At 49.2% G+C, this 12956-nt stretch overlaps 4 protein-coding genes across 4 annotated transcripts; 2 read left to right on the top strand and 2 right to left on the bottom strand.

Annotated features, from left to right (window-relative positions):
• Positions 1-148: 148 nt before the first annotated feature.
• On the bottom strand, positions 149-1255 carry CGCA056_v014936 (Uncharacterized protein; the record flags this gene model as incomplete). Its single annotated transcript, XM_037330178.1, has 1 exon — positions 149-1255. The coding sequence occupies one exon, from the start codon at positions 1253-1255 to the stop codon at positions 149-151; it is 1107 nt and encodes a 368-aa protein (XP_037172092.1).
• A 779-nt stretch (positions 1256-2034) lies between these two features.
• aclM (O-methyltransferase aclM) lies at positions 2035-6573 on the top strand (the record flags this gene model as incomplete). The annotated part of the gene is made up of 6 exons (XM_037330177.1): positions 2035-2305; positions 2360-2914; positions 3012-3445; positions 4428-4736; positions 4891-5761; positions 6320-6573. The coding sequence occupies 6 exons, from the start codon at positions 2035-2037 to the stop codon at positions 6571-6573; spliced, it is 2694 nt and encodes an 897-aa protein (XP_037172095.1).
• Positions 6574-10675: 4102 nt separating this feature from the next.
• CGCA056_v014934 (uncharacterized protein) lies at positions 10676-11142 on the bottom strand (the record flags this gene model as incomplete). The annotated part of the gene is made up of 2 exons (XM_037330176.1): positions 10676-10944; positions 11001-11142. The coding sequence occupies 2 exons, from the start codon at positions 11140-11142 to the stop codon at positions 10676-10678; spliced, it is 411 nt and encodes a 136-aa protein (XP_037172094.1).
• Positions 11143-11195: 53 nt separating this feature from the next.
• On the top strand, positions 11196-12851 carry ARA1-1 (L-arabinose-responsive transcription regulator ARA1; the record flags this gene model as incomplete). The annotated part of the gene is made up of 3 exons (XM_037330175.1): positions 11196-11302; positions 11358-11695; positions 11743-12851. 3 exons carry the CDS (start codon positions 11196-11198, stop codon positions 12849-12851), a joined length of 1554 nt encoding a protein of 517 aa, XP_037172097.1.
• Between the last annotated feature and the right edge of the window lie 105 nt (positions 12852-12956).

Raw genomic sequence — 12956 nt, 5'->3', positions numbered from 1 at the left:
CAGGCAACCAAACCTAAGTTAATATCAACTATTGTACATATAAAGTCATTGCTGTAGGCTGTGAAATTTGTTTTCAATTTAGGCTTCATGGCACGAACTCGTCCGTCACGACTTGAGAGAAATTTCCTCTCGGTTCGTCTGGTTGTAACTACTCTCCCAGGTTCAGTTCTGGATAGTCGGGTACTTTCCATCCGCCTTTATCCTCCGGCATCAGTCTATTCACCATCTCGTTTATCCTGAGGAAAGATAGAGCTCCAAGCAGTCGATTGGCCGTCCACACGCTCCATGGACTTTCCAAGTAAATCATCCCAGGCCCGCTCAATGGTAACTTCTGGGCCTCGCTGATAAATGGTCGCAAAATCTTTTCATAAGATTGTAGGGCGGCACTGAGATTGTTCCCATGTTCGTGTCTGGTGATCTCACCGGCTAGGACGTAGGCGCCAACAATACCACATGCTGTACCCATGCCACTCATCGGACTTGGACAGTATGCAGCGTCTCCAAGCAAGGTGACTCTGCCCTGAGACCAACTTTTCATCTTGATTTGTCCTAGTCGTTGAGCATAAAAGTCATCAGTGTTCAAGAGTCCTCTAATCAGGCGTTCCGATTGCCATCCTGTATTTTTGAATGTTTCTGCCCAGAGCTGCTTTTGCATATCGATGGTGCCAGTGGTTAAGCCTCGCCAGGATGAAGCATTTCCCATAATTCCGAGGTATCCTTGAGCGGAAGGCCTCCCTCCTGTACGTATGGACATAAATCGCCGGTTCGGTACCAAGCAGGCCTGTGCTGTGGGAGTGTCGTTCCGGTCCCCGGGCATGCTGAAAAACGCAAAGTTCACCCCGGAGAACTCGAAGACCTCGCTGCTTGAATCCTGGCCGAAGGCAAGTCGTCGAGTCTTGGAAGACTGGCCGTCCGCTCCGACTACCAAGTCAAATCTCTCCACCTTCCCGTCAGAGAGCGTCACGCTCACGCCGTCTTCGAACTGTTGTATATCTGTCGCATACGTGCCGAATTTGTATGTCAGACCTCCTTGAGCCCTTGCAATGCGTGCTTGCTGAAGAGAAGCTTGGTATATCACGTCCACAAGATCACCTCGCATGATTTCATACTCGCTGGTAAAGGCCTGTCGGCCCTTGCCTGAGTCGTTCTTTCCAAACACAGCCCACTGCTTGCCAGAGCGGGCGTCAACAAAGGCGATGCCGTCCTCGGCAACGGCGCGAGCTTTGATGGCATTCAAAAGTCCCAGCTTCTGCATAACCGGAATACCCTGCCCACGCAAATCTATCTGTTGTCCTCCCTTGCGTAAAGTTGGCGAACGTTCGATAATCGTAACATGATGTAGTGGGTTTGCGCGAAGCAGAAAAAGCGAGAGAGATGGGCCGGCCACCCCGGCTCCTGAAATGAGTATTTTCAAAGGCATTTTGTCGGTTTTATGAATTGGAGCTATGTTATGGATAACGATGCCCTCGATCTGCCGTGTTCGGGCTTGCTTCTACCAAATTCCAAACTTCAGGGTCATTTTGCTGCCCATATGTATAGCTCCATGGAGCTGCCCATGCCTTGCTGTGAAATCTAGATCGTTTTCGTCATCCCATTTACGCAGCAGTTGAGACATGAAAAGTACGGGAAATAGCGTAATGCAGAGGTGCACAGTTGTCATCTGTACCTTTCGCCATGGACATCCGCAAAATGTACTTTCGGGTAGACGGACGTTGTGAAACCTTTTAGCGCCGGCTGTTATGTTGGCTTGACACAGACGTCTTGAGCTTCATATCGTAGTAATCATCTGCTGTCTGACTGAGACCGCATTGCGTGATGGCGCACAGGTGACAGCGTGGCGAACCTTGATTGAGCATTTGAGTTCATCTGATGGCTTCAAACGTGCGCAGGATCATACAGCAAAGTGCAATTCGATGTAATTCGACAGTTGATAATGTTCACACCACGAACTCTCGTTCTTAATATTGCTGATTCTCCGTTAAACGTGCACCACTGGATTCTTGCAGTCGTCACCACCAACACATTTTGCTCAGCATGGCACCATCCGACTCCAATATGCCAAACGGCACCAGCGATCGAAACAATACGGTGGAAAAGCTTACGTCTCTGAGAGGAGCTCTGTCAGATCTAATCAGCACATTGAAAGAGCCAGCGACGCAGGTAGAGCTCAATGCCACACTCCACGATCCGGAGGCTCTGCCGCATAGGGAGATTGGAACGATAGCGGCACAAGTGGTAGATATCCTAGATGACGCCAAACAGATGCTGCAACCATCGCAACTGGTTCTTGCAGATCACTTCATGGGTTTGTTCCCATCTTTGTCATTTACAAAGTCGTTACTGATCTGTCTTGCCTTAGGTTATTACCTGAGTAGTAAATCCCTCGTCGCTGCAGTCTCATTCAAGATTCCAGACATTCTTGGCCAGCACCCCGGTTTGACAGTTTCTCAGCTAGCGGAGAGCGCTGGGGCTCGTGAGGACCGGTTGCGACCTGTGATGAGATTGCTATACAACAACGGCCTGTTCGTCTACGATGCCGCAAGTGACACTTATACCAACAATTCGCGGTCCAATCTCCTGAAATCCGATCACTGGACTCAGTGGCATACCTGGGTGGAGTTGTATGCTACTGAATTCTATGACATGGCACGCGGCATTCCAGATTCACTACGCACTGATTCCACCCGCACCGCAGCTCAGATCAACTACGACACTGATGACGATATTTTTACCTATTTTCAAAAGCGTGGTTGGTTACCGCGGGTGCACCGAGCCTTCAACGCAAGTCAAATTGCGCAGGCAGCTGGGATTCTCGCCGACTACCCCTGGCATCACGTGGCCGACCGAGTGATACTGGACATCGGCGGCGGCGGTGGCGCACTTCTTGCTTCTTTACTACGAGAATATCCGACTAGTGAGTGGTCATCATGTTTTCCTTTCACGCGTTGGGGGCTAGTCCCGGCCAACTATGCCTCTCAACGGAAATGAGTTCCATCTGACCATGACCTTAGTGAGAGGCGGAATCTTGGACCTACCTGCCGTCATAGATCACACTCGACCATTTTTCCACTCTGATGATGGTCAATTCTCCGATGTCGGCGATCGTGTATCAGCAGAAGATCTTGTTGCAGGAGACTTTCTCGCCGGTCCGATTCCCCGTTATGAGGTTTACGTCATGAAGTGGTGTCTACATAACTGGCTCGATCCAGACGTCAAGAGAATTCTTCAAAACATACGCGATGCCATAGTAGTTCAGGAAAAGTCTAGATTAGTGGTGCTAGATGCGGTGTTGCAAGATGGGGCAATGGGGAGGTTGGCGCAGTATGGGGACGTACAGATGCTGATGACTGCTAAAGGACGTGAGCGGACTGAGAAAGAATGGAGGCAACTGGCTGAAACTTCTGGCTGGAAGGTGCAGAGCATATACATCCTGAGAAACGCCTGGGTTAGTGCGATTGAACTCAGGCCATGAACGAGCTATGTCTGAGAGACTTTGAAACCTCGTTTCGCAGCAACAGTCTACAGTTATCACATTTGAATTTCCAGCATAAGTCATAATGTTTGTGAAAGTTCCCCATGTCTACCTGGAACTTCAACAGGCACCGAAAACTGTGTGGGATGCAATTTGATTTCGGCATCCAGAGTGCGTCATGTTTGAAGCGGTGGTTGTCCCACAATAGTTGTTCAGACGATCTCGAACAGAACCTTATCCGCATGCGAAAATCTTAAATCGTCTGAAAAGAAACGGCACTCACACAAATTCTCTTCAATGCGGCAAGTATGGGGAATTCCGGACTTTCAGCGGTCATGGGGAATCCGTCAGTATTTTGACTTGCCCGAATAGGAAGCCTGGTCGTGAGATTGAGCCGGACTCACCTAGAAATGTCACGTTCTGTTTTTGAAGGCATAGCTCGGTAGTTCTGTGGGAAGAATTGTGGATGGAGTCAAACAAGATATGTCCATTGACTACAATTGCGTCGATGATGATCATGAGCCTTTCAGTACAGAATGTTGCAATCATATGCACCCTAGCACTTATCGCGGGGATTTTGGATGTTCTTTTCCGCAGAAGATCTACGCAATGGTCACGAACTCTACTTTCCAAGATAATCAATGTAAGTAGCCTTGGACTTGGAGTGGCAATCTAATTAACACGAAATAGCAATTTCTAGAGTTGCGGTTTCCCGTGTTGAATATCGCTGGCAAACGCACCACAATCCCTTCCTGTCCCTACGTGTGGCCAAACGGACAAGGAGATACTGCGAAATTTCTACACGGTATTGAGAATTCCAAAGATTGGAGGGAGCAGCATGGGGGCGTGTACCGCATCTGGTCTGGGATGCAGCCGGAAATGTGCGTCTGCTTTCCTCTTTTTTGGGGCATTACTTACATTTGAGTCCGCCAGTGTGTTGACAAGACCTCATCAGCTCCAGGAGGTGTTCAAAGATTCGGACAAGCATTCTAAGGCGCCGGCAAACAACTCTGGTTTCTACATGAACCAACTTTTGGGTCAGTGTCTTGGACTGATCAGCGGATCAGACTGGCGAGCCGTGCGCGGCGCAATGGAAGCTCCTTTCCAGCGCAACCATGTGGCCTCGCAAGTTGAAAACTTCCAGCGCCTTGTGCAGCAGCACTTTGCAGACTTACATGCTCAAGTCGAGAGCAATTTGGCGAATGGATTATTGCACCCTGTCAACGATCTGGCGATGCTGCCTTTCCGGATCATTGCTGAAATGGTATGATGTTTCCCGTTTGCCATTATTACATGTACCTGCCATCGACTTCCGGCTGGATCTCCGGGTCTAACGTACATCTCCCATCAAGTGGAGACGTTTTCAATGCAATATCCGCAGAAACAAAGACCAAGTTCTGACATGAAGTTACTTCCAGTTTTATGGTCGGCTCCCGCCTGAAGTTATCAAGTTGCTGGAAGACCTGGTGCCCCTTCGCACTCACATATTCAACGATCATGTCATACGAGGAGGCTTATACAGATTCTCTTGGGCTCGCTTCTTTCCTACTGCCGCGAATGCCGAAATCGCGAGGTTCAAGTCGTCGTGGAAAGAGTTCAACCAGATGGCTTTGGCATATGCGCTTCAGGAAAGGGGTCCGCCACCGCCTATTATCGCCATGTACGATGCTGTAGCCACGGGCAATATGAATGAGGACCAACTACTGCAGACATTGGACGAGTCCCTTTTCGCCAACTTGGACGTAACCGTCGGTGGATTATCGTGGGTGCCCGTCTTCTTGGCGGCCCATCAACATGACCAGGAGCGCTTGAGGAACGAAATCGACGCAGCGTGCAGCCATGAGAAGGATACTAAAGCATTCGCCCGCTACCTCAGCGAGGGGCGTTCTACGTTTCTAGCCGGCTGCACCCTCGAGTCAAGTCGCCTGCGACCTTTAGCTGCATTCACCGTTCCGCAAGCAGCACCAACTTCGCGTCGAATTGACATTGCGCCCGGGAAAGCATACGTGATACCTGCTGGCACCAGCTTTGTTGTGGATACGTACGCCCTCAACGTGCGCAACGAGGCGTGGGCACCTGACAATGAGCACTTTCGCCCGGATCGGTTTTTGAACAACACATACAAGGACACTCGGGCAAGACGATACTTGTTCTGGAGGTTCGGCTTTGGCCCGAGGCAGTGTTTGGGACGGTACGCCGCTGACTTGATGATCAGAATGATTGTGGCGCACCTCGCACGCAACTACCATCTAGACCTCTTGCCTTCCGAAAAAGGCACTGACTATAACAGTTGGTCGAGAAGTCAAGAGTCATGGATCACCCACCCTGATTTAATATTGCGTTGCGTACAAAGAACTCGGATTCACAATCGCTGAGATATAGCCGCAATAAAACGTCAGACTTCTGCAATAACCGAAGCATGTTCTATGATCCTCTTGCCGCAGTGTAGACTGCATCGCCCTCCAAATTCATGAGCTCATCACATGTTCACTCTGTAGAAGCTGCCCCACCTCCGCTGCACACTGATCACAGGAACCTCAACCTTCGGTCGGCTATGTGGTCTCTGTCACAAGAAGTTATGGGGAGTAGAAGCACTTTGTTGAATTTGATAGAGTCATCCTAGGTAGCTATTTTGATTTCCAACATGGCACAATTTGCCATGAAAAGTAGGCTTCGTCCCGTCATTGAAAGTGGACAATGACCGTCCGTTCCCGTCAGGCTGTAGGCGTTCACAACCGTACCTTACTATTGCCGTCGGTACTGAAGACTGCTGAAGGTGTCAAACTCAAATTCGTTACAACGGAAAACTTGGAATCCACGTACGTTGTCGTGTTAAACGTCATTTAGCATCTGCACCAAGGAGCAGGGTCGCCGCCGGGCCAAACGCAGCATCCGGCTCCACACTGGGCGGAGAGAACCCATCGGTTGCCGTTGCAGACTGCGATCTGATTGAAGTCGTTGGTGCAGTCATAGGCTGCGCCACTGCAAGAGCTTCCGATAGTCGCCGTGGCAGAGCTGACGGCGACAAAAGAAGCAAGAACGGAAACAACTTGGAGGAGCTGCATGGCTGCGATTTACTTGACAATGAAGTTGAGGAGTAATGTGTATGTAATGTGTGGCTTATGGAGATGATCGGTCTCCTTTGCGGAAACATCGCAGCTTATTTATACTTCAAAATGCTAGTGTATAATCGACAGCCTCCGCAAGCTTCATTGTAGAAGCCTGGTCTCAAACACAGATGGCAGGCTAGGCCCGCCCAGCCAGTATTGTGTACGTGGGACTTTTGCGGCAGGGGCAATTCTAGACTCTGGACTTTGAGTAAGATGCCGGGCTTGAAGGAATTGCACGATGCTACGATGACTGCCAGGAATTACCGTCAGTCCCTCAAGCAGAACCCAATGGCGGCCGATACAATCCCCGCAACATGTGGGCTATGTAGATGTAAGTGGAAGCGATCAACCACTTAGCACAAAGTCCCCTTGGACAACTTAGTGGGACTCAGGATGCCTGGATGTCCGTAAGCCAATAAAGATTCAGACACCGTAGTAAACTCAATCCCACTCACATGTTGTCATCGTTCACTGAGACCCCTGGAACCAAAAGCCCGGCAGAGTACGAAGTACACAATTTGTTCACCGCATACTTGCGCTTCCCATTCAAGGCCGAGCGTTGCCGCAAATATTGGGTGACATGAAAATTTCCACCTCAAGCAACGCTACTCTCATCCGTCGAGATCTACGGACTCAAACCTGGGTTGTTATATTAGATTTGAGCTGCACCCTTTCGCGCTTTCAAATCATCAACTCATTAGTTTGCCTCCCATGTTTCGACACCGGAGCTCCTCCTGTGGCTTCAATGATGAATGCTCAAGAGCTCGCATCAATTTCCACGCTGACTCTCGTACAAAGTGCGGGTCCTTAATAGGCACCTGTTCCGGCAGTGATCGGCACGTTGTGCACAAACAAGTCTGCGGTGTACTTCAGCAGGCAGAAGCGAACAAGACACGTACGTCGTGTTGCTTTTACGACATGATCCTTCAGGGCTGAAATGCACTAGTGCGATCCTACGGCCCGGCACATTCAAACCATGTCTACTCGGCAGCGTGCCATTGGCGGTTGCGGGGCTCAGTGGTGCGGGAGTTCCTGAATTGACCTGCGCCGAACATCCGACCGCCGAACACCCGACACAGCCTGAGCTGACATTTGGAGCTTTAAACAAAAGTACTAAACTGAACTCCACACAACCAAAGTCCCAAAAGCATGTCCATTCAACTGGCGATCCATGCATTCCATGCTAGGCACGAATAAAGATTCCCCTGGACGCTCGGATGCTCCGGCTGAGGTCTCGACGTCCAAACCCACTCTGAGACCTTTGATGACAGGTTATTAAATGTCAAATTCACCCGTATTCGTTGGTCGAGATTTGTCTGTTAAAATTGGTGTTTTTATTTTGACTTGGTTTTTGTTGTTGTTGTTTTTCGGAGAAGACGAAGCGTACTGGTTGCTATAATGACTGAGAACGTGTCAATTCATATACCCATCTACTTGTTTCGTCACCCGACTGCGCCCTCTGCTATCTCCCTCTAAGGAATTCTAAGACCTGCACCAATATATGTATTGCGAAATCTGGTGACTTGAGCAGCGTCATGAGCTCTGTTCTAAGTGCTTAATAATGATTCCGGGTTGCATTTTCCAAACTCTCATCGTCAATTTTTTGCCTCAGTCTTGTGTTGTTATTGCAGAATGAAAAGCCTAGATCGGAATCATATTCCCATAGTTCATAACTTCATACATCATACAGGAATGAGTTGAATGAGAAGGCCAGTCATTAACTAGCCATTTTCTGATTTTACAAGTGACACTACATAGAGGTTTCTGCTCATTAGAGTCGCCAAGTGGCATGTTGCCGCATGCACCTTGGAGCACGCTGATCATATATGTTGACATGCCCGACATGAAGCTCCACGCTAGCTTTTATGGGCTCTACAGTAGACGAGCGCAATAGGGAGAGCTGTCTAAGCCGCCGCGTGAGAGAATAGCCTTAACTGATAGATCAATCCATGATTTAATGTTAATCACGCACGAAATGATTGAGTCTGCGTTGGGTTAGCGGCAGTATACCTAGCCAAAGAACGTTAGAATCGTCTTTTAATCTATTAAGATAGCCTTAGGTGCCCAGCTAATTGTCAACAACTAGCTTTCGACTTGCGTACGGTTTCTTTTTAGTTTTGGTTTTATTTCTTTACTCTAGCTCTAATAACCTGTGAACAAGTATCTTCTCAGGGATAGCAGTATTAATCTTGGATGCAATGATCCTTTTCCTGCAATTACGGGGCACACAACATTGTCTCCAATTTTGCCCGGGGTCGATGTTCCACGATTTTGCCTTGACATGAGTGGCTCAATACACAAACCTGACGGTGTACCTTACCGAATAAAGGAAGCGTCGGGATTGGAGGCAGCTTTCAACTGGGTATTTCCTAATGCTGTGGCTGGTTTTCTTAGTTATATGCTGCTCACCTAAGCATTCTTGGCGTGCTCTAACTTAGATCAGCTCGTGAAGTTTCGCGCTTGAGACATCGAATTTGCGCCGTCGCCAACGGTCCTCGTACATCATCGACTAAGGTACATGAAACACTTAGCGCCCGGTTGAAAATTTGTGTAATGACAGAACGCCACAGGGGACCGAACTTGGTGGTTGGGGGAATTACGTATGTTCGTCTCTCGACGTATATGTAGGACGACACCTCCCGTCGCATATGTCCTACGATTATCCCGCAACCTTTCCATCTAAACTTCTTTACTGTGATCTCTTCACGACGCATCCCTTTCTACTTTACCCGAAGTCAGCCTAGAAGCTCATGCAAACAGCCACTCGACAAACGCCCAATACCCCAAGCTCAATCTGCCCGGTTCTTTTCCAGAATGAAAGCCGCATCGCCTGTCCCAGGTTTGCCGTTCGAAATTGTTTTGGCTATAGTTGGGGTAATTCAGGATGTCTCTACTCTAAGTGCCGTGTCCCAGACTTGTCACGATCTGTACGAGGCGGCGTCACTGCTGCTGTACCGAAATGGACTAGCCAGAGACGACACGGAAGTTCAGAGTAGCATCAATATCCACACAAACTACGACATTGAGGAAATTCCCCGCGACTATACGCTCAAGCCTTACGCAAATCCTATCGTTCTCTGGGCGGCAGCTGCAGATCCCGTCGTTGGCCTGCCGGTTCTTGAGAAGGTTTTGTCCCTTCGACCTTTGCATTTGTGGGCGACATTCCACCTCCCTGGGCACACCTGTGAACCACATTGGCCCTGGCCTACCAACACAGAAGAGCCATTGTCAGCTGGTCGTATCACGTCATTGCACGTCGCTGCCTCAGTGGGAAATTTTGCAACCGTTTATTGGCTGTTAGAAGACCATCTTTCGCGAAGTACGCCCGGTCTCGAAGTCACAGCCACTTATGCTTGCATGTGCCCATCTTCTCACCTGAATATTCTACGACAAAACCATGGGCTCCTTGATGCAGAAGACTGCCCCGACGCCACCCCTCTTTATCTAGCGCTGGCGCATGGACATATTGATGTGGCTAGATTATTGATCCTTTGCGGTGCCAATTGGTCTGGATTCACGGACGGCTGTCATGGTGTGACAGGCTTGATGATGATTGCCTCGAATGGCCAGGTGGAACTTTTGAAGTGGCTGTTTGACAATGGGCTGCTCACCAAGCAGGCTGTGGAGCACGAAGACAATATGGGTTTCACCGCCGAAGACTACGTCTGTAGTTGCGACAGCGAAGTAGAGAGGGGTGTGATGAAATCTTGGTTAACCGAAATAAGGACAGGACTTAAGATCGACAAGTCTTTAGACGTTTCATGCGGCATATCAGATTTGTTCTTGGGCAAAGACGAAAGCTCGCCAACGCAAAAGAGCATGACAAGTCCCGAAGGCCTCGTTGATTAGGATTGAATCCGAATGACTCAAGTGCTAGATACGGTAGATAGGACTTTGCAAGCCAGACCATAATTCACGCGGCTCTGTAGATCCTAACCCATTCCTACATGCCTCCCGACTGTGGTGATTGTAACAGCTCGCCGCCGTAGGGTATTGTAATCAACACTGCCCGCAACTTAGTAACGCACTACTGAAGTTACCTTAGTTGCCTGATCTCATCATATGTGCTGGGTATGATCATTACTGGCCGGCTCTAGTCCATCCCCGAATGCCAACTGTTGGACTCGGAGAATCTGACCAATCCCCTCCCAAGTATACAGAGACTCATAGTTAACTTTCCAGGCTTAGCTGCTTCAGCCCGATGTCCAACCGGGCTTGTAAAATACCTTTTTCGCAAGCCCTTGATTCTCTGCAGTAAATTGTACGAATGCGCAGTATAAGTTGCTGGACGTGTGGATGTGCGGAGGTTGTGAACTTCTGATCTGTCCGTAGACTGCTGCGTCTTAACAGCACCGACATCGGCTGGAGTCTGTGTGCTCCACCCCGCCGAAAGCGCCGCGCATCTGTTGTTATCATGGCTCCGCCAATCTCCGTGCTATGATTGGCTTTCAAGGCAAGGAGCCCCGTGCCGCTGATAACGCCCGGCTCCAAGATGACAGCATCAGGACCCCTCAGACCCATAGAATAGTTGTCCCCTTCTGTCTTTGGCATCATCCGCATCTTTCTGGCTTCCGTCACAATATTGAGGCCACCACGCGGGAAAACCTTGCGCGATGTCGGACAAGACCGTCACAAACGATATCGCGGTGGCAACCGGCCGTCTTGGCGGCAGACGTCCTATCACAAGACAGCGCAGGGGCTGTTTAACTTGTCGTCGAAGGTAAGTAAGTCTGCATATCTGGTCGTCGTCTGGGTGCGGTGCTAAAATTCTCAAGAAAAAAGAAATGCCACGAGCAGTACCCAGTCTGCAGTCATTGCCTTCGTTTAAACCTGGTTTGTCGATGGGAGGGGCCTCGCGAGGTGACTGTTGGCACGGAATCCTTCAAATCGACATCGTCTGTCAGCAGTGCCAACTCCAGCTTGAGCAGTGGCCCACATCTTGTTGATTTCAACCAACTGGGAGTTTATGCGTTGCCTAAATATGGTCCAAGCCCCTGTGGCTGGGCAGGAGAGGATGATTTCATTAGCAGCCGACGAATGATGCTCCGGTATTACACAACATCGTTGGTTTTTATGTTGACGAACAATTTGCATAATAACTGCTTCTTATCCGGTATGTTCCAAAGTGAATATTGTGAGTTCGATATTAATGTTGGACAGTCTTGCTACCAATGGCCTTTGAATGCCCCTCGTTGATGTACGCCTTGGCTGCTAGTTCATCAGCTCACTTGGCACTCCAAGATGACATCTTCCAAGTTAGGGCCTTGCAGCATCGCGGAAATGCGATGGCTGAACTTAAGAGCTCTATGACGAAAGGCTCACTCACGCGCGAAATGAGGCTGGCTACGACATTGGTCCTATGTTCCATGGAGTCTATCTCTTCTGGCATAGATGACTGGATACATCATCTCTCTGGCGCCGCTGCATGCCTCAATGAATGCAACAATATGGATACCGCTTCGTCAATCGATGGTCAAGCCTTAATCGGGGATGATATAAAAGCATTGTCCCAAACCTATGAGGGTCGATGGCTTCTCCGAAACTTTGCGTATCACGACATCATCATGAGTGTATCACTCAATTGCAACCCCCATCTTGCCGGAGATTATTGGCTCTCATCAGAAGACTATGATGTGGCGGACCCGTATTTTGGACATGCCGCAGAAATCATCCATCTAATTGGAGAAACCAGTCACTTAAACCAGGATTTCTCGATGGCTTCACAGGAAGCCACACTGTCAGGCAATACACTATCGGGGGTTTCCGATGCAACAGCTCTAATGGCAGATCTATGCTGTAAAGCAAGGCGCTTAGAGACGAAGCTTCAGGACTGGAAGTGCCCGTCTCAGTCACAGGACGCATCCTTAATCATCTTAGCCGATGCTTATCGACATGCTGCTCTCATTTACTTGTATCGTGTTCTTCGAAAGCACATTACCTCTCACCCGGAGTCGTTTGAGTCAAATTTATCAGAATCTGTGACCGCCATTTGCAAAATCTCCAGGGAAATACCCAAGGGTTGCTATGCAGAGACCTCCATGATATTTCCTCTGTTTATGGCCGGTGGTGAAGCGACTTCACAAGCGGAAATTGCCACAGTTCGAGAAGGATTTGCTTCGCTTAACCATCGTCGGCGGTTTCGCAACGTGGACGCGTGTGTTTCAGTTTTGGAGGAGGTTTGGATGTGCACCGGAGCAGGGTCTGGAAGATTTAAGATGGACTGGATGGATGTCGCAAGGACACGAGGCTGGAAACTTGCCCTTTTTTGAAGCCACAGTGTGATTTGGAATGTAAGTTTGCGCAATGCACTGCATCAAGCGGGCAATTTTTTGTTTCTGTACGTTTAGCTCCATGTATTTGATATGATATAACTG

This window comes from Colletotrichum aenigma (genome assembly GCF_013390185.1).
Source record: "Colletotrichum aenigma strain Cg56 chromosome Unknown KSG_Cg56_contig10, whole genome shotgun sequence".
Classification (NCBI taxonomy): domain Eukaryota; kingdom Fungi; phylum Ascomycota; class Sordariomycetes; order Glomerellales; family Glomerellaceae; genus Colletotrichum; species Colletotrichum aenigma.
The sequence above is the reverse complement of the archived record's forward strand: the minus strand, read 5'-3'. Positions and strand labels throughout refer to the sequence as shown.